The sequence below is a fragment of the Kickxella alabastrina genome, assembly GCF_025024165.1.
Source record: "Kickxella alabastrina strain RSA 675 chromosome Unknown BX661scaffold_15, whole genome shotgun sequence".
Classification (NCBI taxonomy): Eukaryota; Fungi; Kickxellomycota; class Kickxellomycetes; order Kickxellales; family Kickxellaceae; genus Kickxella; species Kickxella alabastrina.
In genome coordinates, this window is record NW_026251486.1 from 346,357 (window position 1) to 372,919 (window position 26,563).

At 47.6% G+C, this 26,563-nt stretch overlaps 11 protein-coding genes across 11 annotated transcripts; 6 read left to right on the forward strand and 5 right to left on the reverse strand.

Annotated features, from left to right (window-relative positions):
- Positions 1–1,096: 1,096 nt before the first annotated feature.
- Positions 1,097–3,408, reverse strand: BX661DRAFT_184326 (ferric reductase NAD binding domain-containing protein). Its single transcript, XM_051536460.1, has one exon. The coding sequence runs from the start codon at positions 3,194–3,196 to the stop codon at positions 1,319–1,321; it is 1,878 nt and encodes a 625-aa protein (XP_051390801.1). The 5' UTR covers positions 3,197–3,408; the 3' UTR covers positions 1,097–1,318.
- Positions 3,409–4,441: 1,033 nt separating this feature from the next.
- Positions 4,442–6,533, forward strand: BX661DRAFT_184328 (Alpha/Beta hydrolase protein). Its single transcript, XM_051536461.1, has 2 exons — positions 4,442–5,265; positions 5,634–6,533. The coding sequence occupies exons 1-2, from the start codon at positions 4,446–4,448 to the stop codon at positions 6,386–6,388; spliced, it is 1,575 nt and encodes a 524-aa protein (XP_051390802.1). The 5' UTR covers positions 4,442–4,445; the 3' UTR covers positions 6,389–6,533.
- A 355-nt stretch (positions 6,534–6,888) lies between these two features.
- Positions 6,889–10,239, forward strand: BX661DRAFT_184329 (uncharacterized protein). The gene has a single exon (XM_051536462.1). The coding sequence runs from the start codon at positions 7,154–7,156 to the stop codon at positions 10,205–10,207; it is 3,054 nt and encodes a 1,017-aa protein (XP_051390803.1). The 5' UTR covers positions 6,889–7,153; the 3' UTR covers positions 10,208–10,239.
- On the reverse strand, positions 10,240–11,505 carry BX661DRAFT_184330 (mitochondrial carrier domain-containing protein). The gene has a single exon (XM_051536463.1). It carries the CDS (start codon positions 11,396–11,398, stop codon positions 10,370–10,372), a length of 1,029 nt encoding a protein of 342 aa, XP_051390804.1. The 5' UTR covers positions 11,399–11,505; the 3' UTR covers positions 10,240–10,369.
- Positions 11,488–11,931, forward strand: BX661DRAFT_184331 (uncharacterized protein). The gene has a single exon (XM_051536464.1). The coding sequence runs from the start codon at positions 11,599–11,601 to the stop codon at positions 11,851–11,853; it is 255 nt and encodes an 84-aa protein (XP_051390805.1). The 5' UTR covers positions 11,488–11,598; the 3' UTR covers positions 11,854–11,931.
- A 304-nt stretch (positions 11,932–12,235) lies between these two features.
- Positions 12,236–13,833, reverse strand: BX661DRAFT_184332 (PQ loop repeat-domain-containing protein). Its single transcript, XM_051536465.1, has one exon. It carries the CDS (start codon positions 13,671–13,673, stop codon positions 12,321–12,323), a length of 1,353 nt encoding a protein of 450 aa, XP_051390806.1. The 5' UTR covers positions 13,674–13,833; the 3' UTR covers positions 12,236–12,320.
- A 2,013-nt stretch (positions 13,834–15,846) lies between these two features.
- Positions 15,847–17,682, forward strand: BX661DRAFT_184336 (major facilitator superfamily domain-containing protein). Its single transcript, XM_051536466.1, has one exon. It carries the CDS (start codon positions 15,957–15,959, stop codon positions 17,595–17,597), a length of 1,641 nt encoding a protein of 546 aa, XP_051390807.1. The 5' UTR covers positions 15,847–15,956; the 3' UTR covers positions 17,598–17,682.
- Positions 17,683–17,901: 219 nt separating this feature from the next.
- BX661DRAFT_184337 (transmembrane amino acid transporter protein-domain-containing protein) lies at positions 17,902–19,548 on the forward strand. Its single transcript, XM_051536467.1, has one exon. The coding sequence runs from the start codon at positions 18,062–18,064 to the stop codon at positions 19,478–19,480; it is 1,419 nt and encodes a 472-aa protein (XP_051390808.1). The 5' UTR covers positions 17,902–18,061; the 3' UTR covers positions 19,481–19,548.
- Positions 19,549–20,109: 561 nt separating this feature from the next.
- Positions 20,110–21,780, forward strand: BX661DRAFT_184338 (Sodium:dicarboxylate symporter family-domain-containing protein). The gene has a single exon (XM_051536468.1). It carries the CDS (start codon positions 20,171–20,173, stop codon positions 21,773–21,775), a length of 1,605 nt encoding a protein of 534 aa, XP_051390809.1. The 5' UTR covers positions 20,110–20,170; the 3' UTR covers positions 21,776–21,780.
- Position 21,781: 1 nt separating this feature from the next.
- Positions 21,782–22,778, reverse strand: BX661DRAFT_184340 (uncharacterized protein). The gene has a single exon (XM_051536469.1). It carries the CDS (start codon positions 22,673–22,675, stop codon positions 21,839–21,841), a length of 837 nt encoding a protein of 278 aa, XP_051390810.1. The 5' UTR covers positions 22,676–22,778; the 3' UTR covers positions 21,782–21,838.
- A 519-nt stretch (positions 22,779–23,297) lies between these two features.
- Positions 23,298–25,799, reverse strand: BX661DRAFT_184342 (Six-hairpin glycosidase-like protein). The gene has a single exon (XM_051536470.1). It carries the CDS (start codon positions 25,641–25,643, stop codon positions 23,568–23,570), a length of 2,076 nt encoding a protein of 691 aa, XP_051390811.1. The 5' UTR covers positions 25,644–25,799; the 3' UTR covers positions 23,298–23,567.
- Between the last annotated feature and the right edge of the window lie 764 nt (positions 25,800–26,563).

The window sequence follows — 26,563 nt, forward strand, 5'->3', positions numbered from 1 at the left end:
AAGAAAAATGGACAACTGTTCAAAACATGACGCAAAAAATGCAAATGAGAGCCCTGGCAATAAGTGGAAATGGAAAGCAAACGAACGACATGGATTCAATTTTTTCACTCACGCCGCTTGCGCGTGGTTGGCTTAATTGGGCAAATAACCAGAACCATTGAGTAAGTGTATGCCAATAAGAAAGCCATTTTTGACGGCTTGGCCTATTGGTCCAAGCCAAACCAAATCACCACACAAAGAATAATAATAGAAATGCAGTGTGTTGATTTGTGATGCACATGGGTGTGCATGCTGCGTGAAAGGAACAGAGATATGACAATCAACAATAAAAAATTGCCCGTTGGACTGTCGAATGGATATTCTGATTTATACCTGCTACGCGGCTCTGTAAATTTAAACGAGATTAAATAAAACATGCGCATCATCTTCAACTACTTTAGTGAGGGGATTCCTGCTCGCTTCATGCGATCAGTGACAAAAGACGATTGGGACAAATATGCGCAGAATTTGGCCTATGCATATTTTTCGTCATCAGACAAGAAAAAGCCTAAGCGGCGCAGAATTGAGGAAGACAATTGTTTTTTCCCACATATTTTTCTATATCACGGCAGTGTTAACGCCTCACTTATCCTCACAGGTTTGAATTATTTTTTAATTAGCAGTCTGAGTAATCAGAGAGTGAAGCGGGCAGGTAATGACGATAACTTGTATATTCAATCCAATTAATGTGTATACATTGTGGAATTGACATCTTTAGAGTAAAAAAAAGATATGTGCTGGAAAAACCAAACTCATTTTTTTATGGAAAATAACAAATCAAAACTTCAAGTTTATTGTTTACTTTGTTTGTGCGAAGCCTCGCGCACTATCCCCAGGCATCACTGCCTCCATTTTTACAATATTTCCCTTTCTTGGCGTTGATCGTCCCTTTTTTGAAAGAAGAGGCGTGGAAGAGGAGTGGAATAATTGACACATCTGCTCAGACCTCGCGGCTTTCAAAAAGGCCAACCTTATCCACACGCAACTAAACAGAAAATACGGCGTTCCAATGTGTGTGACTAGGATCAGCCATGCAGTTGATTCCATCAACCCTTACTTTTTAAAGTGACAAAATTCGACGTTCCGACGGATACGAGCAACAAAAAACAAATTAGAAATGTAGTCGTTGGTATTTTCTTTCGCCGCTCTCAGTTGTTTTTTCAAAAATAGTATCCGCAAACCAACCTGGTGTAAATTAAATACCCGGAATTACATTTATCAAATGAAACAAGCGCAGTGCCCAAAAATAACTATTTGTTGAAACTAAAAAACCTTGTATTCAAGTGGATGTCTCGCTGTGGTAGACAAACCGAGTACTGCGATGGCTGAGCTCGCGATTCCATCTTATTGTGACATCCTTTACGGTGGACGACAGCGACTTGGAGCCGCAAACAAACAGTCCAATATCGGTGTTTGGATTGCGCATACCAATTTCTTCAAAGATTTTGTCGAAATTGGGTCTTCCGTAGTACGTCGGGCTGCGGTACAGCCCAGTGATAGCATCTGGTCCATTAGAACTTTGATTGAGCGTAATGTTGCAGATGTGGTTAAGAGACAGAGGTCCAGTCAGGTACGTGCGTATTTCAAGAACATCACCGATATCCTCCTCATCCAGTGCAGCGAGAAGGTCCCTGAACCACTCGAGCGACCTTGTATCACGGCAGACCCACAAAAAGTACATCTTTTTGACTTTGCGCTGGTGCAACTGACTTGTAAGCTGATAGTAAAGACTCCTGAGAATTGAACTCATGGGTGTCAAGCCTATTCCATTGGCAATCAGGACAGAGTATTCGTAGTCAAAAACATGCTGCGTCGGCGCCCCGTACGGACCATCGACCATAATTGTTGGCATACCTTGGAAAATAGACGGCGCAGCTGGCAGCATTTTGTTGCGGTTTAACACTTCGTCTATGTTGCGCGAGTTTGACGCCGATGCGTAGTAGTCCAGCTCGGGCAACATGTCCGCTTGCAGTATCCCATTTTGAACGAGTCCCTGGCCAAAACCACTGCGGTGCTGTTGCGTACGGTTGTGATATGAGCCTTTGCTAGTGGTGGGCACTGAGTATGAATGCTGGAAGTCGAAATCTTGTGCGTCGTTCTGATGGACACGAGCCGGAATTGGCACCGAGTGGTGAATAATTTCCAACCGTTTTGGCAGCCGAGTTGCGCGCTCGCGGAAAGCCTTGACGAGCTTGCGAGTCCAGTCTCCAGCTACGGATATGTGCACTGACAGCTGGTCTTCTTCTGGCGCACTAGTTAGAGTGAACGGATGCCACTGGAACCAGGCAAGTGACGGAACATTGAGATAGATAAACTGGCCTGCCTTTACTTTCATTCCGTGCTTAGCAAATCGTAGCTCGATAACGTTGGATGGGTGCTGAATGACGCTGATAATTTCAGGGTGGTTGGTGCGCGAGCGGAGAAAGCGGTAGAGGCGATCAAGCGCGTATATGCTGCCCGGGACTGCAATGTAGTACTTGAACGTGCTGACTGCAATGTGCTGGAAGAGCAAAATGATAATGACAATATACAGATGGTGCAAGAGGTAGAACACCTCAAACATCTTTCGGCGAACTGGAGGAATGGCACTGGCCAACATCACTGTTATAATGAACAACATGGAGTGACCAATAATACCAGTCTTTTTGTGGAATGAAAGCATGAGAAAGGTCGTTTTGCCCTTGCTGGTGACTTCTATTTTGTGGAACTTGTAGTATTGAATAGACACGTGGACGATGATCGCGGCTGTCATGATGTACCCGGCAAATTTGTGAGCGTGGGCGCTTTTCTCGAATACAAACACGCGCGCGAGAAAGGTTTTTCGCAAAAATGTGAGCAGCGTCGGGGATTTGAATAAGAATATCGATGAAAAGTTAAACATTATAACCGACATCATTCCCCTGTTGAATCCAGTCAGTGTGTCGCCAGCATTTTTTCCCTTGATAGTACGAATAGATATGATTAATACCTGAACGGCAAGCCAGAACGTCACAAACACCACTCGCTGTGGCGTTATTCTTTGCAAGTACAAGGACCATGCTGACGAGCTTTTCGTTTCGGGTGTGTATATGGGTTGGCCTTCAAATGCACGGCTGTTGGCTAGCTGTGAGGCGTATTTGCTGGCCATGTGGTGTGATGCATAGTTGCGAGAGGCCATTATTTATGTGCAAAAGTGGGTTAGAGTGCGTTAAAGTGAAAAGGGGTATGGTAATGCTAATTAAATGAATACAGAGCGCTCAATATATGGCGGTAAATTATTTTGGTGCTGTATAGGGTACTGAAAATAAAGATCAATATAAATATAAATATAAAAGTGAAAGTTTAATTTTTAAAACAGACAGAAAAGGCTGTGTCAACAATATAAGAGAAATATATAGATTTGGCCGCGCTTCACAAGTAAAAATAAAATAAAAATGGTGGTCAATTCTAATAACTTCATGCAAACCTTGTGACGACGCCCAAGTGTTCAATGTTTGAAATTTTACTCTTTCCTTTTCCTTTTCATCATTTATAAAAATAATCTCGAAAAGCGGCTAGAAAGAGCCATTGCAAGTTCATTATAAAAAGGAATATGCCCAGATGAAGTTTCTTTGCAACTCTTACTATCATTTTTCAGTTCTTTGTATCGTTTTTCTCTTTTATGAACAAAAATGAGTATTTCATTTTTAGGATTGAATTGTGCACATGCACATTTTCTAGGACCATAGCTGGGCTTTTCGAAAATAAAATTGCGACGTCGAAAATGTGCCAAAGTATACAAAGCACCAAAGTAATTTTTAGAAACGCCATTGTTTATATATATTTATATATAGGAAGCGCTCAGCAACCAAATATATATAGGCAACCATGGTGCTCATATAAAAAAGAATTGGGTCTATATCTGGCTTGCGCGCGCTTTTCAGATATCGGATCCGCACCAGTTTCAGTTGATACAAGGCTCACAGTTTTATTGGCATTTCCCATCTTGGCGCTTTAAAGCGATGAAAGAGCACATGCCCCACTCACAATACCACCTTTGTACGGGCCATACAAAGGAATGGAACGTTGAAAGAACAAAGTGCGGTTTGCGTGCAACTAATAATTTTAATTCAAGTCTGTTAATTTTGCACAAACAGATTATCAGCGCAGAGAATGGCTTATCGAGTCAGAAAAGTTAACAAAAAACTTTTTTCAGCATCCAGCTGGTGAGAACATTTTGCATAAGTACCAGTAAGAGAAAAGCGAACAATGTATCTGATTGGCGAAATCGTTTCTGGTTGCCCGTGAGCAAGGGCAATCTGAGTGGTAGCATGTACTCTGATTGGGTGGATAAAAATATATTTTGGAATAGAGATAGTCGAGCAACAGGCGGAGGAGGTAAAAAACTAGTGAGGCATCTTGGTACCTCTTATGACAAATAAGGGTCAATGGCAATGCAAGGCAAAAAAGCACACACACGCGCTGTGGCAGATAGAAGTATAAAAAAGTGGCTATATCCTTGCTTGAACTTTATTTCCCTCTCTCTCTCTTCCGCTTGCTTGTTTGTTTGTTCTACAAAATTTTTCTGCTTACATTTGGCTTGCAACCACACATTTTTTACTTTAATCTTTCTCTTCATTCATCCTCACATAAAAATGGTTGGTTTAAACGTCAGCTCCGATACATGGAGCAGTAACCCGTTCACAACACTCGTGCAAGACCAGAAGATCGTGGTCATCCCATCATTCACACTCGAGTCCGGGGACGTGCTCCGCGACGTGCCTGTGGCATATAAGACATGGGGTAACCTCAATGCACAGAGAAGCAACTGCATGGTCATTTGTCACGCACTTACCGGATCCTCCGACGTGGCCGACTGGTGGGGCCCTCTTCTGGGCAGTGGTCGAGCCTTCGACACCAGTCAGTTCTTCGTCGTCTGCTGCAACGTGCTCGGCAGCCCGTACGGAACAGCATCGCCGTTGACCATCAATCCGGATACGGGGACGCCCTACGGCCCTGATTTCCCGTTGACTTCGATTAGGGACGACGTGCGCCTTCACCGGCAGGTTCTGGATATCCTGGGCGTCGAGCAGGTTGCCATTTGCATTGGCGGGTCGCTCGGCGGTATGCAGTGCCTGGAGTGGGGCATGTTTGGCGCTGAGTACGTGCGGGTCATCGTGCCAATTGCCACCTGCGGCAAGCACTCTGCATGGGGAATTTCTTGGGGTGAGGCACAGCGGCAGGCCATCTACAGCGACCCGAATTATTGTAAGTATCCCAAATTCTGACCTGTGATCAGCATGTATGCATTGCAACACCCTCCCGGATAATGGCGTGCGCGCCGAGCGTTGCCAGCCAGAGAAAAGAAAGCATAAATATGTGCGTTATCGATTCAATCGCTTTTGCAACATAGTGATTGTTATATTTGAAGGCACATACACTCACACTCATTCAAGCTAACGCCTTGCATTATCCAAGTATATCGAGTGATTTAATTTTCCAAGAGCTTGGATAGAAACAGTACAGTTGAATGGTGATGCAAAAGCCACAGATTCTCTTTTTAAACCCCCATTTTCCTGATCTCCAAACCTGCTGACATATCCACTTATTCATTGATGTTATTTGTAACCCTGTAGGCGATGGCCACTACACAGCTGAGAAGAAACCTGAGCATGGGCTGTCGGCGGCCCGCATGTCGGCGCTGCTCACATACAGATCGCGTGACTCGTTCGAATCCCGGTTTGGACGCAAGATGATGACATCCGGCCGCGTCAAGGTGTACACTAGCAAGAACCTCGATGGTGGTGATGTTAATGGCAATGACGCAGAGAGCAGCGAAACCAGTGATATCGAGCAGCAGCAGGAGCAGGGCCAGACAAGCAGTGGATCGTCTGATAGGGTGTCGTCGCCCAAGTGCGGCAACGACGACCGTAGCTCCAGCAGCATATTCTCCGCACAGAGCTACCTGAGATACCAGGGCGAAAAGTTCACGAAGCGGTTCGACGCCAACTGCTACATTGCCATCACGCGCAAGATGGACATGCACGACCTAGGCTTTGGCCGGGAGAGCTACATCAGTGCGCTCAAGCAAGTTCAGCAGCCAGCGCTCGTTGTCGGAATCGAGTCCGATGGCCTGTTCACAATTAACGAGCAGTACGAGCTGGCTGAGCACATCCCCAAGGCGCAGATGGCCACGATCGATTCACCGGATGGCCATGACGGCTTTTTGCTCGAGTTCTCGCAGCTCAACCGGCTTATTCGGTCATTTGTGCGCGACCAGCTGCCCGAGTATGCCTCGACCGAAGATGCGGACGTCAACGCCCCTTCGGAGTTTGTCCCACAAAAGTCCAGCGTTTTCGGCGAGGCCGAGGTTGACGTCATGCAGTGGTAAACAAGCCAATATATATATTTTTTTGTACAGCCGTGAAAAGTAAAAAACCTTAATTTTTAAAAAAAGCATTGACAAAGTTGACATGTTGAAAAATACATGTCAAAGCAGTGCTGGCTGAATAAAGCCACAAAATATCAACCTAAATGGTGTAAGGGTAAACGCTTGAGAGAACAAGCAAATGCCAGACATATATGTATTTCTTTTGGATAAACCCAGAGTAAACGGACAGACAGACAAACCAACAAACGGATGCGTGTCTGCTAAAAATTATTTTTTTGACAAGATGCAAGAAAAAAAACAAGGATATGTCGATTGTGGTCGACAAAGGGTTTGCCAAAGTGAATATTTTCCTCATTTTTTAAAAAACCAGCAAAATATGTGCCAATTTTTCACTACTGAGTCAGGATATTTTTTCTCTCGCCTTAGTAAAAAATGTCATCGAGTGTTCTGTATCAACTTGTCCAACTTGCTTTTTGTGTCGCACACGCTTTCTTTTTCATTTCATCTTTTTTTTCGAGCAGATCAAGTATTTACTTTTTACAGTTTGCAACGGTTTTTTCGGCGTCTTTGCTCATCCTCTCAGCTTTGATTTCAGGGATAGCGAGTTTACAATTCTTCTTTTTTACAACTTTTCATTATTATATTTATCTCGTTCCCCTCAACCCCCCCTGTTTCCAAGCGCTATTACCTGTTACTACGTCTTTCTCCCCTCGACACAAGTTTCCTGTTATCGCGAAGCAGTCGGTTTAATATTACAAAGCAATAATGTACTCGAACCATTACAGCGGGGCACCCGAAAATTCGTCACAACAACAGCAGCAGCAGCAGCAACAACAGCAACACTACCACCATCAACAGCACCATGGAGGGCTCGCTCACGGGAGAAACGGGGCTGTGCCAGTGCGGCACCTAGTGCCGCCACTCCCGCACCTGCACATGGCCATGTCTCAATCAGGAGCAACTCTCCCCGCGCCCGGATCATCGCCTGCCTATCAGTTTGGTGTAGGAAACAGCAACCAGTCAGACAGGGACACTACAGGGGTGGGCAGCTGCGCCTACAGCAATCGTTCGGCACCAATATACAATGGCGAAAGGGGCACATACGTGTATCCAAGCACGCTGTTCCCGTCGCGCCATATCCAGGCGCACCAGCAGGACTTCTCTTCGCAAACACCAAGACATGCACCAGTGAAGCTTCTCCAGTCGTGCGATAGCTGCAGACGGCGCAAGATACGCTGCTCTGGCGAAAAACCAACGTGCTCGGCCTGCACCAGGTACCAGGAGAAGTGCCATTACAGCCCGTTGGCAACGCCACGGAGACGCGTGGGCAAGCGTATCAGGATGAATGCAGAATACATGCCAGTCTCGATGGGTATCAATGTGAGCAAAGCATATGGTGAGAGAAGTCGTGGTGGAAACGGCGTTGGTGGCTCTGGAGTCGCAATGCCAATAAGTGTTTCTGCGTCTGCCTTGGACTCGACCTTGTCGCTGGTGCCTGCGTCTGCACCGGTGTCTGTGCCTGCTACAGTGACCATGGCATCAGTTGCACCGAGCGGTATCATGCATTCATCGGCGTACACACCATCTGTAGTTGACCACAGAGAGGAGTCTGAGACAGGTAGGATGCGACGCGATATTAAGGGACTGTCGCGCAAATTCGACATACTGAGCAACAAGCTTGACATGTTAATGGACCTTGTCGGCAAGCGGCAGTGCAGCAGGACTGGCGGAAACCCAGAGTCAGAATTGGACCTTGACATTAACATGGACTCGACAAGCGACGAGGACGATGGCAGCTACGAGGGCGACGAACAGACCCAGGACGACCAGCTAGACAACGCGGAGGAAGCGCCCCACGAGTTCTCGACTCGAATCGACAAAACCAGCCGCTTTGGCATTGACGCTACCAACATCGGCATGATCTCAGGCATGATTAGTGACATGAACGAGCGGCTTGGCAAGCAATGGCAGGACGTCCGGCAGCCAGTTGAGGGTATACACGTTTCAGCGGGCCTGGGCAAGTCGGAAGATATGCCGACTGAGACACCACAATGCCTTGCGCTGCTGGAGTCGCCCGAAATCAAGCAGCACCTCATCGACATGTTCTTCCTCAACGCAGGCATCACCACGGCTTCGCTGATCCCACGCTACATATTTTCGCGTCTTCAAGCTGAGAACCGCGTGCCAATATCACTCACTAACATAATGATGGCCGACGCCTGCAACTACTCGGATTTGCCGGCCCTCATGGCCGCGGGTCGCACGCTTGCACGCGGTTACTTTATCGAGCGCGCCTACAAGGGCCTGTTTGACTGCCTGGAGTATGACTCGGTGGAACACTGTGTGGCCCTTGTACTTTTCTCCATAATCATCACCAAGGCCGGCTTGCATCGCGCCTGGGTTATGCACTCGCTGGGCATGCAAATGGCCATTCGGTTGCGCTTCAACACAATCGACTCGCCGCTGAGCGCGCTGACTTTCAAGAAGGACTCTGAGCTGATCCGCGAGTGGAAACGCCGCGTGTTCTGGCAGCTCTACACATTTGACATTCTCACGTCGTCGATGAGCGACCTGCAGCCATCCCTGTGTTATGCCGATGTGCGCTGTAATGTGCCGGTGCCGCTACCGTCCAGGGAAATGCAGGGCCCACAGCTAGATCCGGGCCACTATTTAATGCTTTTGGGACCGACCGTGGTCTTTTGCGATGACCAGCAGACGATTGCAGAGCAAATTGAGCTTATCGGCATCATGTGCGACATCACCTCATTGCAGACTCAGCTAACGCCGGAGGTGAGTCCGTTCCCACCCGCTTTCAAGCAAATATTCGAGCACATTGTTGCGCTGGAGGCCCGCATACCGCACATTGCCATATTGGTCGAAGGCGATCCCGCGCGGATATCCGAGGTGTTTGAGCACCAGCCAGGCCGGTTCATCCTCGGCCTGCTATTCCAGTACACGCGGATTTTTCTGTGCCTGATCAAGGACACATGGCTGCCAACTGCCCGTGCCATGACGGCCGAGGAAAAGAACACGCTGAATTGGGCGCGCCAGACTGCCTACGAGTCCGCGCAAGTCGTACACCGTGTGGTGCCCTTTTTGCGCAAAATGCGGCAAAACACCGTCGCCTCCTACGTGTCCTGTATCGTGTTCCAAGCGTGTATCGTCAGCATAAATTCATGCTCTTGGTGGCCGTCGCAGGACGACCTACGCGGCGTTCAGGAGGCAGTGAGCAGCGTGCAAAGCGGGATGGATTTCTTTGAATATGAGGCGCCACGCCTGGGCTTTTCCAGAATCCTGACAACCTCGCTGCGCAGCCTGATAGTCGAGTGTGGGTTCGGAGACAAAATAAACTCGAGTCAAACACCCGCAGAATCTATAGCGTCTTCGTTTTCTGGTGGGGACTCTCGGGGTAAAGATGCTGATACCGGAACAGCGACGCCACCGGGCACTGGCCCACAGTCTATGCCATCGAGCGACATTGCTGAGCGGTTTTCTCTCTCGGAGAGAGTCCGGATGGGCCGCGGAGAGTCGCATTGGGAGAGCATGCTGCGCACAAGCGAGATACCGAGTCTTTTGCGTACTGCGACTGATAATTCTGCCAGGCTCTCGCACGCTTCGGGCAGCTCCGAGATGGCGCCATCTACGGCCACATCGCCAAGCAGCTCACAGAGACCAATGTCATCAGCGGAATCAGACGCGCGAACGTTCAGCACTCCGGTATTGGACCGTACGCATGAGCACGCATTGCAGAACCAAAACCAAAACCAGAGCCAAAACCTGTACCAGTACCATCAGCAGCAGCGTCATTATCCCAACTAGACGTTGACATAATGTTTTTTTAATTTATCGTGTAGTTTTTAATTTAATTTATCTATTTGCTCAAGTTTTGTCGTAGTACAAAACACAAAACATGTGAAATATCAAATATGTCAGAATAATATTAGTTCAAACGTTGTATTGTTCACATGCTAATGCTTAGATTTAGGCGTACTTTTCGCTGGGCAAGCGGACATTTGCGGAGCGCGCGTTCCACACATCAATCCACCCCTTGACCTTCTCGTACACCATGAATGTGATGGCCTGACCGGGGGCGACTCTGAGGATGCGCGGTGTAATACCACGGTAGAACGCCGCATAGCCCTCCTTCTGTGCAATATCACGAGTAACAGTAACAAAGCGGGTCCACCCAGACTCGCCGGCAATGCTAGTGGCCTTCTGGATGCGCGTCTTGATTGTATCAATCGGGGCGTTTGACAGAGGGCCCATGGCACCGCTGACACCACCAAGAATCAAATGCTGGTAGCTGGGCAGCTCGTCGATATTCTGGAACTTGCTGGCCATGCGTTTGAACTCTTGGTAGAATGTGAAGTTGACCGCCTGGTTGGTTGCCTGGCGAAGAGCCGTCAGGGCAATGCCCTTGTACAGGGTCATCAGGCCCTCCTCCTTGATAATAGTATACGCAGTATGGATGGCGTTGCGGTACTTTGGCACGTCCATCGGGTCGACGGTCGAGTGGCGCTGGGCCTGCAGCCTAATCTTAATGACGTCCATCGGGGTAACCACTGTGACAGCCTCGGTGACTCCGGCACCCAGACCAGCCAAGAACACACTCGAAGTCGACACCAGTCCGGTCTCGGGGTTAGCCAGCCAGGACTTGTATTGCTCGAAACTGCTGAATCGGATGGCCATCTTGGGCACAATACCCGTGACGACAGCGCCCAGACCCTTGTACAGGGCCAGAGCGCCCTCGCGTTGGACAATGCGCTGGCCGACACCCAAGAATGACTTTGGCATGGCCGCGCTGCTGGCTGCTGAGGGCGCACGCCGCATGTTTGTGAGCTGCATGCGCACCTTGATGGTATCCAGGGGATGGCAGCACATGGCCTCGGCCAAACCGGCGGCACCGCCGGCAAGAAGATGTGTTGCGAGTCCGACCTTTGGCTTTTTGTTGGTTTTGGCGGCGGAAGCCGTGTTAGGAGCAGAAGCGGCGGGATGTGTGACTGTTGACATTTGATATATAGATATGTATATAGATAGAATAAGTTTAGCTTTAAAAATTTACAAAAATCGAGGAATGAAAAGGATTAAAAATGTGCAGTGGAGAGATGCTTCGTGACCACAACGGAGACGTGACCTTTTTATATGAAATGCGCAAAAGGAAATGACAACAACTTTCTTATCATATGTAAAGCTGGGCCGGCAATATCGCAATGTTTGTTTGCACTTGGCCTTTGCTCCGCTCGCCTATTATCTTTTTTTTTAGTTTTGGTGCTGCCGTTGCTGCCGTTTTTGTTTCTGCTCCTACTGCCGCCACCGCGTGTATTATTTTATATTATCGTCCAGAAATAGTACAAATCCCTTATCTTTACCGACAGTCAATCACCAGAGCTCGTGGCCCGTATCTTTGGCAGCCATTGATCGCTGGAAAATATTTTTTGTACACCTTGCATGTGCATATTTGTTAATAAAAAAGAGGGGAGTAGGTCTCACTGTGTCCGGCGGTGCCTAATTTTCGTTATTTTTGCGCAAATAATTAAAAAGTGCCAAACACAAAGAAAAAACACATGACATGGCTTTCTTTGTCCTCGCTTGTGACTGTTGAATTCGCTCACTCCATTTTTTATCAGTTGGATTGTGATGCCCCGTGCAAAAAAATTACACTTGATTTTATCTTCCTCTTTCAACTATGAAAAAGTACGGAGAATTTTATCAATGGATTGCCCGAAATTCGTCATCAACCGCAAAACATCCTCGATAAAGACAGCTTTGCATATAAAAAAACAATGCAATTCCGCATGCATACATCTTGTTTCCTTTTTTATTATGTTCAGAGCAATCTCTATAATTTTTTAAATCAGTGCTGATCAATTGATTATGCTCAATTATTTTTTATTCATACAAAAGTGAAAAAAAATATTGCTGGTGATTCAATTCACTCGGCCGCCTTGTCTGTATGCCGCGTACTGATGGACGGGCGGGCGCTCCTGCTCCTGCTGAAGGTGCCGGCGGTCTCGCTGTATCTGCGGCGACGGGAGCGGCGGTGAGCGCGGCGGCTGATAATGCTCTCCAAATCTTCACCCTCGCCCTCGCTGGCACTTCCATTCTGGCTGCTGCCGTGACCGCCGTCGGTCGCATGCATGCTTCCACTGTCGCTGTTGCGCGCAGTGGCATCAGCATCCTTGGGCTTGTAGTAGAAATAGCACTGCCACAGAATCAGCATCTCGAAGCCCAGCGTGCCCAGGGCGCCGGCTAGCCACGGCGCATACATGACCAGATAGTCGCGATCGGTCGACATCGACACAATCGACATGCAGTAGGTGACGTTGCCCAAGACAGTGAATATGAACATTCCCGCCGACAAGCCCTCTGTCGACTGCACGGTGAAGTTCCAGGCGATCTGCGGAATGTACGCGATGAAGAACATGGCAGCCGATATGTAGCCAAACACCTGCGAGACCACGTCGGTAATGTGCTGCGGGTAAAGCGCCAGAATCATACGCGAGCCGACGCCCAGTCCCAACAATATGAACAAAACCAGTATCGATATGGCTGCGGCGCGTCCGGTCTTTGCTGTGCCCATTTCGTGCAGCGAGGCCAGCAGCTGCGCAACCTTTTTCGGCACCGGGCCATCTTTTGAAATATTATTTTTGGCGGGCTTGCTTGCGGACGACGCGACGGCACCGTATGTGTGCTGGTGCCCCTGGTGCTGATCAATCATCCTGCGCTCAATCAGCGTAGAGTGCTCGACTTGCTGGTACTCCTGCATTTGACCCCGGACGTTATTGGGTCCCAAGTACTTGATCGCCCGTCGGCCGCGTCGGACCAGCAGCGGGGGGCGCTCGGCGCCCTCTGGCAGCTGGCTGGCCCCAAATGCGTCGTCGTCGCTCTTGCGGTAGATGAACATCTGAGCGAGCAGAACTACATCAGTGATCACAAAATACAATGCAATGAGGATTGCTGGTAACAACAGTCGTCCAACATAGGCACCGTACCAGTCAGTGAAGTCGCCCGCCAGCCACATCAGAATGAAGCCGAGGCTTAGCCCTTCGCTGGACTTACGCTTGTAGTTGAGCCACAGCTGGGGCATTAGCACGCAGAGCCAGCAAGCAAACGATATGTAGCCAAAAATATCCGACAGCAAGGCGTTCGAGGGCTTTATAGAGTCTCCAGCAGCAAGAGTGATGTTGCTGTCGATAGCCGATGCTGCTTTTGCTGCTGTGGAACGCGCCTGCTGCAGCGCCGCCAGCATTTGCTGTCTGTGTGTAGTTAATAAGTACAAGTTCATTTAGCAGATATAATAATAATAAAAAACACTTTTATTAATACAAGAAAAGACGTAGGAATAAGAAAAAATGAAAAGTAGAAAAGAGAAAAATAGAAGAGGAAAAAACTTTCGCCTTTCCAAATAGTAACACAAAAAAGTGGAAGAGTGAAAAAAGAATGTGTGGAGAGAAAAAAAGCGGCATGCACTTTTAAATTTTTAGTTGGGTTGGACAAAACCCCAAAAGCCTTTTAGAACATCTTTCGACGCACATCACGCACGGTATGACATATTATGCTATCCTTGGTGTGAGAAATGGGACATCGAAGCAAGCAAACCTTTTGTGTGGTAAGACTTCCCATGCGCGTGTGATCCAATCGTCTATGCGCCACCGACGCTGAAAAGTTTCCAGACGGTTCTAGTGACGTCATATTTTTACACCCAGCTTTTGGCCCAAATTAGGCGGATTTTGCACCTCAGGACCCTTTTTTCTGGGGAGCGTGTGCTTAGTTTGGCTGGTTCAGGGCGGCAGAAAAAAGGAATTCGACGCCGGTTCAGACTTGAGCGCTTTTTAGCACGCGTTTTCCATTTTTGCTTAAAGAATGCCAAATATCCATCATGCGCCTGCATTTTGAGAAACGCTCGGTCGATCCAGCTGATGTGATGTCACTTTGCGATACAATTTGCTTGAAATGAAAAATGCACGCATATAAAAGTACACTTGGATCCCAATTCACACCCTTGTTATTAGTGCTCGTTTTTTTCAAGCTCCCAACCCAGGTCCAACCCGATTTTAGCACAAAGTCAAGCGATGGCTTCAAAAAGGGGCGCGTCTTATTACTCCTTGCTAATTTCATTTTATAAAAAGACGATATAATATTTGTGCTCCCATGCGCGTTTGTCTTGGAAGTACCCCGGAGCTTAAAAAGGGGATTTTGTTATAGCAAAATGCTTTTCTTTTTAGTGTTTCTATTTTACAGCTTACATGTCTCTTCTTAAATTTACCCTTCACGCTCTTTTTATTATTTTTGCTTTTAAATTCGGGGTATGAACAAATACAATAATTATGCAGCCACCGAATTCAAGACCCACAACGACATTCAGCCGTTACTAAGATTCCGACCATACTGTCCGCCACCAACACCGCTGTCGCCCGAGGACATTGTGCAGCGGAGACGCTCTCTGGGCATAGTGTCGCTCATGTCGGACGATGACCAGTCTGTGTTGAGCACGGGATTCAGCAGCATCATAGGCTCTGAAACAGGAAGCATATACAGCGAGTCCGAGAGCAGTAGATCATGTTACTGCTTACCCTGGCCATTGTGGAGTTGCGATTGAGTTCTCAATCATTTGCTGTGTTGGCAGTAATTCGGGCTTGAGCAAAGAAGGGAGGCGCATTTTTCTTTTGGCGAGATGAAGAATCTTGCCGATATGCGTCGAAGAAACATATGCGCGGGTCTCTGTAGTGGTGGTGTCGATAACAATGGATGCATGCGCGCAGAGACGAGAAGCACTGCTGCGCTTCCTGGGAATGGATTTTTTCATTAAAGCATCTGGCGTGCGTGGTCATCTGCTGATCTAATTATGAACGAGCACAGGCCATCCAGAGAGAGTCTGCTTTTTTCACCTGGATTGGTTACACGGACCGTCTGGGGGTAGTCGTCAGTGACTGGTTTTTTTTTTGAAAAGAAGCGAAGGTGTGGGTAACGATCGGCGCCAGCATCCGTATTCAACTGTGGAAGGTTCCAATCGAAGGAGTCGCAATGAGAAGAGTTGGGGAAACATAAAGCTGGTTGAACCGCAAGGCGGATGGGATAGTCTATTTATGGACTTTGTTTTTCATTTTTGTCAGCCATGTGGTTAGCAATTGCTGCACAACCACTAGGCAGCACCAGACACAAATAAGTGCATACATGCATCTCGATGAGATGAAGGGAGAGATGTGTGTGTATGTATATGAGTGAGTGAGTCAGTGCGCTCTACACATTAATATGTAAATTGTTTTTTTGCAGGCAATTATCGTGCTGGGCGAATCTGGCTTGAGCATTTTTTATAAAAAAAAAAGTGTATAATAATAGTTTGTGTGGACGTGAAAATCTCAACAAAATTTTTTGTAAACTAATTTTTTCTCAATAAAAACAAGCGGGCTGCCACTTCCAAAGCTGCTAAGAAAAGCTGTTATACTTTTAGCTCTGCACTGAACCCCACAAAACTTTATTTTTTTCCTGTCACTTTATTTTTATACTATTTTTACCAAGCCGAGAGACAATCAGTCCAAAAAACATCTCATATCCAAGGTGCTGGCCAATGTTGATAAACAACGATACTGGTGCCGATGAGCACCGAGAAGGCAAATTCTCGCGCATTATCCGCAAATGCAACGATTTCCGCTCCACACCAGCCGCAGTTCTGACAGTATCGACCTTGGCGGTCTTTGCCGACACAGTAGTCTACGGTCTAATCGTGCCATTCCTGCCTGAGATCCTCCAGGACAAGCTCGGCATGAGCACATCTGCAAATGGCATTCTATTCGGCTGCTTCGGCGTTGGGGTATTGATCGGAGCACCCATTTCGGCATACATCTCGGACCGCTGGAATATCCGCAAATGGCCCATGATCATCGGTCTTGTGGGCTTGGGCGTCACATCAGTGCTTTTTGCCCTGGCCAATGCGTTCTGGCAGCTCGTGGTTGCGCGCTTAGCACAGGGTATTTCTTCGGGCATCACCTGGGCAATCGGACTGGGAATGATCGCCGACGTGTACGCCGGTGGTGAAGCCATAGGCAGGGCAATGGGGATAGCGTTTTCGGGGTTCACGCTTGGCTATCTCGGAGGTCCTGTTTTGGGCGGCGTTATCTACGGAGCCGGCGGCACACACGCGATAGCCATATTTGTGGCTGGAATCACTGTGGTCGATCTGATATTCCGCCTGCTGCTGAAGGAGCCCGAGAGTATTATGTCGCTGGTTGCGTCGCACAATGGCTCGTCGGCCAACCTGGAGCTGGAAATTGCCCAACACGAGAATATTTTGGAGAGTAACCTGAGCGCAGTCACGTGCAATCTGGAGCAGGAAAATGATTGCGCTCAGCCAGAAGCTGATATCAAGTCACTATCAGTTCCTGCTCCATCGCCAGTGGCTATTAAAAAGATTGCCTCTATTGCCAGCTTGGCCAAATCCAGAATTCAAGCCGAAGAAACAGCAGCTGGGGAGATTGCGTTGAATGGAGTTGAACACATTGTCCTCAAGGTCGAGCCAACAGAAACCATTGTGGCGCTGCCCAAGAAGCGCACGACTATGCTGGACCTCCTCAAGGAATGGCAAATCCTGGCATGCTGCGTGGCAACCATCACTGTGACGGGCGCATCGGGAGCATTCGAGCCCACTTTGCCCATCCATTTGGACGAAAAATACAATAGCAGCTCGACCATCATTGGCGTAGTGTTTATATCCATTGTGGTTCCAAGCGTCATTGCTGGGCCAATAGCCGGAAAGTACACAGAGGACGAGCGGCTACTGGCGTGGCTTGCGCCGTATGGCCGGTTTGGATTAATGATTATCGGATCGATTTTTGCGGCCATTGCCACTGCGTGCTTGGGCGCAACGCGCAATATGGCTGGGCTTGTAGTCAACCTGGCTGTAGTCGGGCTTTTCAGCGGGTGTGCCGCTGTGCCGATCATGAGCGCCATGGGCGTACATGTGCACAGAATGGGCGGCGGCGCGTATGCCAAAGTCTACGCACTATTTAACATTGCCTACAGTGTCGGGGTCATTATCATTCCAACGGTGCTGCCGCCGATCATGAAAGCCATTGGATTTGCCGGGACAATGGGCGTGACATCATCCATCCTGGTGCTCGGCGCCATTGTGTTGGCAATCAATCCCACGCATCAGTTGCTCAAATACGGCCGCTCTGCTTTTATCGGCGAGAACGCTCGCACGTTTTTGTAATGTAATTTTTTATGTTGCTAGACTAATTTTTTTAAGGAGTGAGTTTGTTTGCATTAATGTCGCATACTTTTTTTTTAAGACTTTTGACCTTTATTGCTTTTATTTGAAACAGTGTTTGTCGCCACCGCACTGGCCCATTACGCAAACATCAAAATGAGGCATTTATGCAGTCAAAAACCCTGTTTTATTCTATCTGTGGGAAATGTTTGGTTTTGGTTTTTCCCTCTCTCTCAAAAGTTGCTCCACTAAAACTTCTTTTTCTGTGCACAAATGATGAGCAAAGCTAGCGTACGGCCAAAGAACCAAACAAAGTGCAAGATTCCCCCATTTTCCTTTTTTTCTGCTCAACATTAAATTATTTTCTGCATTCCTCTTTCAGCAAGCTTTTGAATTCACTTTACACCCTCAACATATCTGCCACTAAAAGGCCCGGTCAATACGGACCGACCATATCCATCAGGTAAATGACTAGCGTTCACAGTCTTGATTTATCTGATGTTGGCGCTGAAACCGTCTTCAGCGAGTACGAGGACATGTCAGCCACATACGCCCCGACAGGCGAGAGCACTGTTAAAGTGGGCTTCAACGTGCTAAACACAATCATTGGATCGGGCATTGTGTGCCTACCGTACGCCTTGCACAACGCGGGCTTTGTCTTTGGGCTCATCATGCTGGGAGTCATTGCAGCGTTGTCACAATTCTCGCTCTATGCCTTGGTCGTTGCTGGCAAGCGCACGAACACGGCGCATTTTTCGTCACTCACACAGGTGGCTCTGGGGCAACCCGGGTACCATTTCTTAAACTACTCCATGGTCATCGACATGGTCGGCACGGTGGTCCTATACCTCATGTTGGTCGGCGATCTAGTAAGTGCGCTGGCAAACATTTACCTGCCTGTAGTCGTGAGCCGCTCCAGCGTCATCATGGTTATCTCCCTGCTTTTTGTTTTGCCAATGCTGTTCTTCCGCAACACTGGCCCACTGGCCCGCCTGTCGATTGTCTCCATTTTATGCCTTCCATACATCATTCTGGCCGTGGCATTCCGCGCTCCTCTGTACGCTGGCAAAACATCAGCGGACTTTTCATTATTTGGGCCACGCATCCTACCGGCCATGGGCGTGTTGGCATTCACGTATAGCTCGTGCCACGCGGCTTTCCCCAATTATTTGGGTTTGAAGGATCGGTCGGTCAAGTCCTGGTTGCGCGCGTCGTCTTCCGCGAGCATGGGCGCCAGTCTTATTTCAATGGCATTTGCAGTAACTGGATTCCTGGCATTCGGCAGCAAGGCCGAGGCCAACGTTTTGAACAACTTCCCACCCTCGGACAACTACATAAACCTCGGACGCCTGCTGTTTGCCGTCACACTGATTCTGACCACTCCCATGGCATTTTACCCTATCCGCGACACAGTCACTGAAATGTTCCACATTGATCCAGAAAGACACGGTGTCAGCCGCGTGCCAGAGTCCATATGCACTGTGATTATTTTCCTTGCCTGCGCTCTGGCCGCTGCTGTGTTCACTGATTTGGGGCTCGTGTATGAGTTGATTGGCGCGCTGTCTTCCAGCGTGGTCAACTTTTTGCTTCCTTCGTTGATATACATCTGGGCTGGAACCGATGTAACGCTAGTGGCTATTATCAGGAGATACGGCCGGATATCCACCACCGCCAATGGTGCTACTGCTGTTACTGCTGCTGCTGATGCTCATGATGGCCAGGGTAATTTGAACTCGCAGGGGGAGATGCCGCTTCTGATGAGACACAAAATAAAAGACCCCCTTGGAGCCCAGGAGATCGGGCTGTGGTTGATGGCATGGGTAGTGGCAGGATTCGGCATGTGGGTCATGGTTCTGGGCACATACAATATTGGCCGCGATTTATGAATGCGGACGAATGGTGTTATTCACACCCGAGTTGTTAACAAATATATTTAATATATGATAATCTTGTGTATTTACAAAAACGGAAAAAAAACGGGGGGAAAATTGGCCGTGTTTTTTTATTGAGAACCGGTGAATATACTGCGACGCCAAGCTTCAATGCATCCTCTCTTCCACCACTGCCAGCTGCACATATAGCAGCGGCTTTTTGGCCTTTTTGGAAATTATTAATTCCATGTTTTATGGTTAACTAGCTGGCTGGCATTAACAAATGTTCTCATGATATTTCGATTGTCTATTAATGTTATACATTGATTATTTAACACAATTGCATCAGCCGAGCAAGCCTCAGAGCACAGCACAGCACAGCACGGCAGTGATAAGGATAAAGCAACAACAATGGGAAAGTGAGAAATAATTGCAATATTTTGTCGTTCAAATTAAAACACAATAGGTTGATATAATATAATTTTTTGTTGGCCATGTTGTCGCCTCCAACTCGCACAGCGCTATTATATCTTAACTTTTTCCATTGAGGATAATTGCATTTGGTTAACGCCATTTCGTCCAAACCTTAAAAGGCTTTTGGCTCTGCTATTCATTTTCATATTTTTTTCATTTTCTTTTCATTTTTCACATCGATATTTAAAGCATACTCAGCTGCTTCCTCTTTTCAGTTATAGCAACGCAACAATGGCTCATCAAGGCGTTCTCGGTTGCGCACAATCCATACACACGCTCCATTCCGTTGCTGGATCACAGGTGCCTCAGCACACATCATCAGAAGGCACAGCACAAGCACCGCTCGAGGCGCCCTATAAACAAAGACAGCCAAAATGGGGCCAACGCGCTAAAGCCGCACTTATGCTGCCAGTGCACTTTGCAATAAAAGGGCTGCGCAAAACGAACCTGACCATGTGGATTATACTGGGCCTAGTGATTGGAATCGTTGTCGGGCACACTGCACCAGCATTTTCGGTCAAAATAAAACCACTTGCCGACGTTTTCCTGCGAATGATCTCGGCACTGGTCACCCCGCTGATATTTTCGACGCTTGTTGTCGGTATTGCCGCGCACGGAGATGACCTAGTCACAGTCGGTCGTTTGGCGATCAAGTCGCTAATTTACTTTGAGATCGTTTCAACACTGGCCATCCTCTTGGGGCTGCTGATGGTCAATGCCGTGAAGCCCGGAAAGGGAACGCATATCGAGGCAAACAACGATGTGCCAACAACAAATGGCACAATCACTTGGGATGGCGAGCTGTTCAAGATTGTTCCAAAGTCATTTTTCCAGGCGGCGGCCGAGGGGGAGATTCTTCAAATTGTATTTTGCGCGCTCATGTTTGCAGTGGGCTTATGCCAGGTACCGTCGCAGCCCGTGCGACAGGCCATGATTAGTTTTCTGCACTCGCTTTCGGAGACAATGTTCAAGGTTACCGGGCTGGTGATGAACTATGCACCTATCGGAATTGGCTGCTCGATCGCCGCCACAGTCGGAAAAAACGGACTCGGTGTGCTAATATCGCTGGGAAAGCTTGTCGGAACGCTGTATGGCACTCTGGCAATTTTTATTGTAATAGTCCTGGTGCCTGTCATGCTCATTGCCAAAGTACCAATAAAGCTGTTTTTTGTCACGGTTTGGGAGCCCTTCCTTCTAGCATTCACGACCGCGTCATCCGAATCTGCGCTCCCAAAGGCCATGGAAAACCTTGAGCAGCGCATGGGCATTCCAAAAAAAATTGTTGGGTTTGTGATCCCCACCGGCTACAGCTTCAACCTCGACGGCACCAGCCTGTACTTAAGTCTAGCAGCAATATTCTGCGCGCAGGCCACCAACACGCACTTGTCTGTTGCCAAGCAAGTAGTTCTGATGTTATCGCTGATGCTGACTTCAAAGGGTGTGGCCGCCATTCCACGGGCCTCTTTTGTCGTTTTATCTGCCGCGTTGGGTAACTTTGACATTCCAAGTGATGCCTTGTCACTGATTCTAGGCGTTGACGCGTTTATGGATATGGCGCGCACGGGCGTTAATGTCATGGGCAACTGTTTGGCTGCGTGTGTAATTGCTCGTTGGGAAGGTGTTTATCCTCCGTATGGTCGCTGGGAGGGCAGATGGGCCGATATGGATCCAAGGTTACAACAAAACCAAATCGAGATCGAATATAATAATATTGACAATGGCATTGGCACTGGCACCGGCACTGGCCAGAAGCAAGACGAGTGGAAGGGGTCAAATACCCGTGTATCGTCTCACTTGGAAGAAGGAATGGCAGTTGTTTTGCACAAGAACATTTAATTTTGGTTTCTATTTTAGCAATAAATTGGAAATAGTCTTGGGTAATATTTGTATAAAAAATTGTCACAGAAACTCAGGGTACTGGATGCCACAGTCAATTTCAGCAGATTCGTATTTTATATAATCCACCGGAGTGTGGTCTTGGTTGTAATAGTCAGTGAAGATGAGTATCTTCTCGATAAATCCTCTGCAATCTACAACGTCAACCCACTTTTGGTTGTCAGGAACAACTTCAACATCTACATAGTTAGCCTCATTCTCTTTAACAGCCTTGATCGGCGACTTGAATCTCTTGGGTTTGCTCAAGCTAGGGGTTTGCCTATGCAGCATGCTGAGCTTCTGCTGAAGCCCTCGCGACAACTCAGTGTAATGGGTTTTTTTGGACAAAGAAAGCCTTGCCCACGCTCTGCTAATAACCTCATTGATGTTGGTAGCAGAATAACCCTGTCCCTTGACGCTTTTTATGTGGTCGAGCCTAAATAGCATGTAGGCGTTGGGGGCCTTGGTTTTGAGCATCTTGGTTTTCTTGCAGTACAGCATGCTGCGCTTTTCGCTGAAGTATGCCGAAATATCCTTGGATGGAAAAATATAGTCTAGTATAGGCAACAAAGGAGAGCCGGCGTCGGGAGTATCAACAAGGGGGGTTGGCTCGGGTGTGACGGGCTGCTTATCAATAGTTGAGGCGGAATCGCTAGCTTGTGTGGGCAGCGGACTTGTACCTGTAGTTAACCAGCCTTGTGGGTTGACTATTACTGGCATAGGATAGTACAACGACAAAGACTGGGTGATCATGTCGTTTTTGAGGCGAGTGCCATTTGAGCGCTGCAAAACTTCCTTGTCAGAAGAAATCGGGAGGAAGATGTCTATTGGGCCAAAGTAGGTGTTGTCCATTGAGCTCATGTCTTATAATAATAATAATGATAATAATAATAATAATAATGATAATGATAAATATAAAAATAAGAGATAAAATTTAACGAAAGAGGATAATAGAAAATAAAAGCATAAAAGTCGAGAAATATTTCCCAATTTTATAGCAAAGAAAGAGGGGGCATTTAAATGTTTCGGGTGTGAGCTCCACGCAATGTTTCGGAGCTTTATTGGCAATTGTACAAATATAGGCATGTTTGGTAAAACAGACACCTTCGGAATGTCAGGAAAATTTATTGTTTTCTGCGCTCGCTCCAGACTTGTGAGACGCAAAAAATGATCCAGCAAAATAAACACGGTTGCAATTCTAATAGAAGCCCTATGGAAGATCAGCACAAAAATTGTCTGCTTATATATACTTATTTACGTATCAGCATTGCATAAATTTGCATTGAGCGCACATTTGGTATTGATACTGTGTCCAATTACACTAGCCATTGCATATTAAGCAATTGTGTCTTTGTCAGAGTCGTTAGATTCCTTTACCAAAACAGGATTGATAATTTCCAGTAGGATATTTCGGCCAACCATATCATTGTATAAAATATGACATCCCCCTTCAAACCTGTAAAATTAATGCAGACAAATGTGCATGGATGTGAGAAGCCATTTAATAAAATTATAAAAAAACAAGATGTATTCAAATGTGGTCCCCCAAAAATAATAATTGAAATAGCCGGCAACAGCCAATTGAAACTGTGCGACTGCATCCTTCATATTTGCAGCCGCTGGCAATCTCGGTTTATGTGAATAGATGGCACAGAGAAAAAAGTTAATTTAAAATAACTTAAAATAAAATAAGAAATGTTTCCTGTCCTTGTTAACCACACACTATCTGCCGCTTGTTGCCCGCATCCTTTTCTCACTGATTCAGGCTATGGCTGCGGCGCACACTGCGGGTGCGTTTCTTGCACACTTTGTTCACGAGATTGAGCTTGATGTTGGGGCAGCTTGGAATACGAAGTTGCGACTTGTATTGGTTCAGCAGCCAGATTGTGATGCCAGTGGTCCAGGTAAAGTCGCCTTGCGACTCAGCGTTGGTTGCAGTAACAGCATTGCCGTCTGGGCCAATGATAAATGACCCAAGACTCACTCCAGAAGAACTCTTGCTATTCGAACCATATGAGTTGAGCACGCCAGGGATGGATCCTCCAGTGGTGTACCAGTTGCAGAACGCCGTTTCAATTGTTGACTGGGCAATTTTGGCCGCAGTGCCCTTGTAAGGCGCATAAACAGTGCTGTTGTCATTGCTCAAGCTCTTCTCGGCAGCGTCAGCGCTCCTGATGGCCATGTGCTGCAAAGGAGGCTTGATGTTCGGATAATCCCAGCCGAGCGATGTGTTGTAGTAAGTGTTAGGCAGGCCGCCAGGGAACTTGTCATGCAGCTGCGCAATGTTCTCGAGCGCTCTTTGCTTGTGATTTGCGGGTAGCGCGTTTCCAATCGCCCAAGATGGCCAGAGCGAGTTTACCGACCACACGTCCGACTGCTGGCCCAAGCCCAAGTTGTAGTCTGCAAACAGGCCCGTATCCGGGTTGTAGGTCAAGTCGAGCATGGTCTTAAGGCGCTCCTCAGCGCGCTTACGGTACATATCACTCTCTCCGTCAACCTCGTACCTGTTGACTATGGACGTGAGGTTGGCGACAATAATCTCGGCCTGGTACAGGATGGAGTTGAGATTGACGGGGATGGTGCTGTTGATGTTGACCGATCCAAGCACGCACAGCTGGTCCTTTGTAAACGCAGCAAATGGATTATCCTTGGGGAGGTTCAGCTGCCGGCGGTTCAGCGCAGTTGAGAAAAGCGAGGGCCCGATGGTTGCAGTATAGCGGTTGGCATACTGAATACTGGGGAACGTGCCCGACTCGGTCGCTGCATACAGACTGCCGTACGACAGCGCTGTAGAGAACAGAGATGGGCCGGAGAACGAGGTCTTGGCAATTGTATAGTCACTGCTGTATGTCTCGGGGCGCAAATATGCATACCTGTTAAAGATTGCCGTTGAGAACAAGTTGGGCCCAAAGGTGGTAGTTTTGGACGTGACTACCTCGATATGATCGCGCTTGCCCAAGGAGGCGTCGGTAATGTTGCGCGTGTATGTGACGTTGACACTGCGGTATTTGTCCCAGTAAGCAAGCTCCCTTTTGAGCAGCGGCAGCGCGGCAGTGACAAAGTCAAGGTCCTGTGTGGCCTCAAAGTACGTTTTGACCATTAGCGCAAGCAGGGGCGGCTCAGTTCTATCGGTGTAGTAAATCCGACCTCCCGAAGGCACAAAGCCATACAGGGCTATTGTGTCCAACAGGTTCTGCAGTACACCTCGCGCAGTCTTGTAGAGGCCCGACTGCAACAGCCCGAGCTCGACGTAGTACGTGTTCCAGTAGTGGAACTCGCGCGTTGTCTTGCTCCCCGACGCAATGAAAGTGTGGTTCACCGGCAACAGAGACGATTCGCATCCAGCACACAAAAACGAAGTATCGCGCTTGCGGCCCAAAGTTTTCCACTGGTTGTGAAGTGACAGGCCGTAGCCGCGGAGCACGGGGTCGACAATTCCCTTTAAGAACGGCGGATCGTCGTTCCAGTCTTCCAGCTCGACTTCAACAACGTCGCTGCCGGCAGGATAAAAGTTGTCGTGTACAAATGCTGCCAGCTGCCCCCGTGTCGCGTTGAGTGGGAGTTTGCCAAATGCGTGAACAATATCGCTGACTGGCTTGCGGGTGGGCATGTCGATAAATGTCTTGTCCGAGTCAAAGACGCTGCCAAGCTGAATGGCCCTCAAGATTGGCCCATCGCAGTAGATCGGGTGTTCGCACACCTTCTGTGGCGAGCGCGTGTCCTCAACCGCCGCTCGAGGCGGAGAGTATATCTGATCTGCAGCAGTAGTAACCGAGGCAAGGGCCCAGGCCGACATGACCAGGATTTGAAGCTTGCAGAATGGCCTCATATTGCAAAGTATAGCCGCGTAATATGCAAATGTATTCTTTTGCAGTAAACAGCCAATATAAGGATATAAAAAATGAAGAATATGGAATAGCTGTTTGGAGAAAAAACAAGAGACAAAAATATTGGTTATGAGCGGTTAGAGAAAAGAAAAGATGAACATGAGAAGAGAACGACACAAAGCTGTAGCAGGCAAATGAGGCTTTTAAAGCGGAAGCGGATAAGGTGGGTTTCAAATGAAGTTCTGCAAATGTTTTTTCTTCCATAATGAATATGTTCCTTGTCAGTCAGTGTAGCCATGGGGATGCATTCAAATTCTAAGTATAGAGCTGCAGCTGCAGCTGCGGCTGCACACGCTTATTGCTTTTTTAGAATTTGCGGATATAATTATAAAAACAACCGCCGCTCACTCTTGTCTAGAATAATTGCATGACAACTCGCCAATGTTATTTCTGCTTTATCCACACACTAAAAAATATGTGTAGGAATGAGTGGTGAAGCCGATGTATTTGTACTTTCTCATCCATTTTTTTCCGCTTCAATGCATTATCTTTTTGGTGACAGAAAAATGTAGAATGCGCGGCGACAAACAATACTATTTGTTACAATTTATAATTATTTTACAATTCACCGCTTGTGCACTCTTCAATGGAGCCGTGTGAAAAATTAAGACAACACGTTCAATTGTTGCCACCGCTGGGTTTACCTCCGTTTGCAAGTCAGGAGGTGATAGCCACGTTACCCGTATTGCTCACCCCAACTTTTAAGCCAATAAATTCCATATTATTGTTTGCTATCCCAAAAACATTCACCTTCTCTCGTTTGCTCACGCGTGCATATGAGCGGAAGCTTGAAATATTATCAACGAGTTCTGAGGACAAACAAACAATTTGAGGGTTGATAAACAATGCAATAATATGTGCA

What these genes read in the sequence shown, in the direction of transcription:
- BX661DRAFT_184326 (XM_051536460.1), bottom strand. Translation starts at nt 3,196, where the DNA reads ATGGCCTCTCGCAACTATGCATCACACCACATGGCCAGCAAATACGCC.
- BX661DRAFT_184328 (XM_051536461.1), top strand. Translation starts at nt 4,446, where the DNA reads ATGGCAATGCAAGGCAAAAAAGCACACACACGCGCTGTGGCAGATAGA. An exon ending in CTACAGCGACCCGAATTATT is followed by an intron (nt 5,266 to 5,633) that starts GTAAGTATCCCA and finishes GTAACCCTGTAG; the next exon opens with GCGATGGCCACTACACAGCT.
- BX661DRAFT_184329 (XM_051536462.1), top strand. Translation starts at nt 7,154, where the DNA reads ATGTACTCGAACCATTACAGCGGGGCACCCGAAAATTCGTCACAACAA.
- BX661DRAFT_184330 (XM_051536463.1), bottom strand. Translation starts at nt 11,398, where the DNA reads ATGTCAACAGTCACACATCCCGCCGCTTCTGCTCCTAACACGGCTTCC.
- BX661DRAFT_184331 (XM_051536464.1), top strand. Translation starts at nt 11,599, where the DNA reads ATGTTTGTTTGCACTTGGCCTTTGCTCCGCTCGCCTATTATCTTTTTT.
- BX661DRAFT_184332 (XM_051536465.1), bottom strand. Translation starts at nt 13,673, where the DNA reads ATGAACTTGTACTTATTAACTACACACAGACAGCAAATGCTGGCGGCG.
- BX661DRAFT_184336 (XM_051536466.1), top strand. Translation starts at nt 15,957, where the DNA reads ATGTTGATAAACAACGATACTGGTGCCGATGAGCACCGAGAAGGCAAA.
- BX661DRAFT_184337 (XM_051536467.1), top strand. Translation starts at nt 18,062, where the DNA reads ATGACTAGCGTTCACAGTCTTGATTTATCTGATGTTGGCGCTGAAACC.
- BX661DRAFT_184338 (XM_051536468.1), top strand. Translation starts at nt 20,171, where the DNA reads ATGGCTCATCAAGGCGTTCTCGGTTGCGCACAATCCATACACACGCTC.
- BX661DRAFT_184340 (XM_051536469.1), bottom strand. Translation starts at nt 22,675, where the DNA reads ATGAGCTCAATGGACAACACCTACTTTGGCCCAATAGACATCTTCCTC.
- BX661DRAFT_184342 (XM_051536470.1), bottom strand. Translation starts at nt 25,643, where the DNA reads ATGAGGCCATTCTGCAAGCTTCAAATCCTGGTCATGTCGGCCTGGGCC.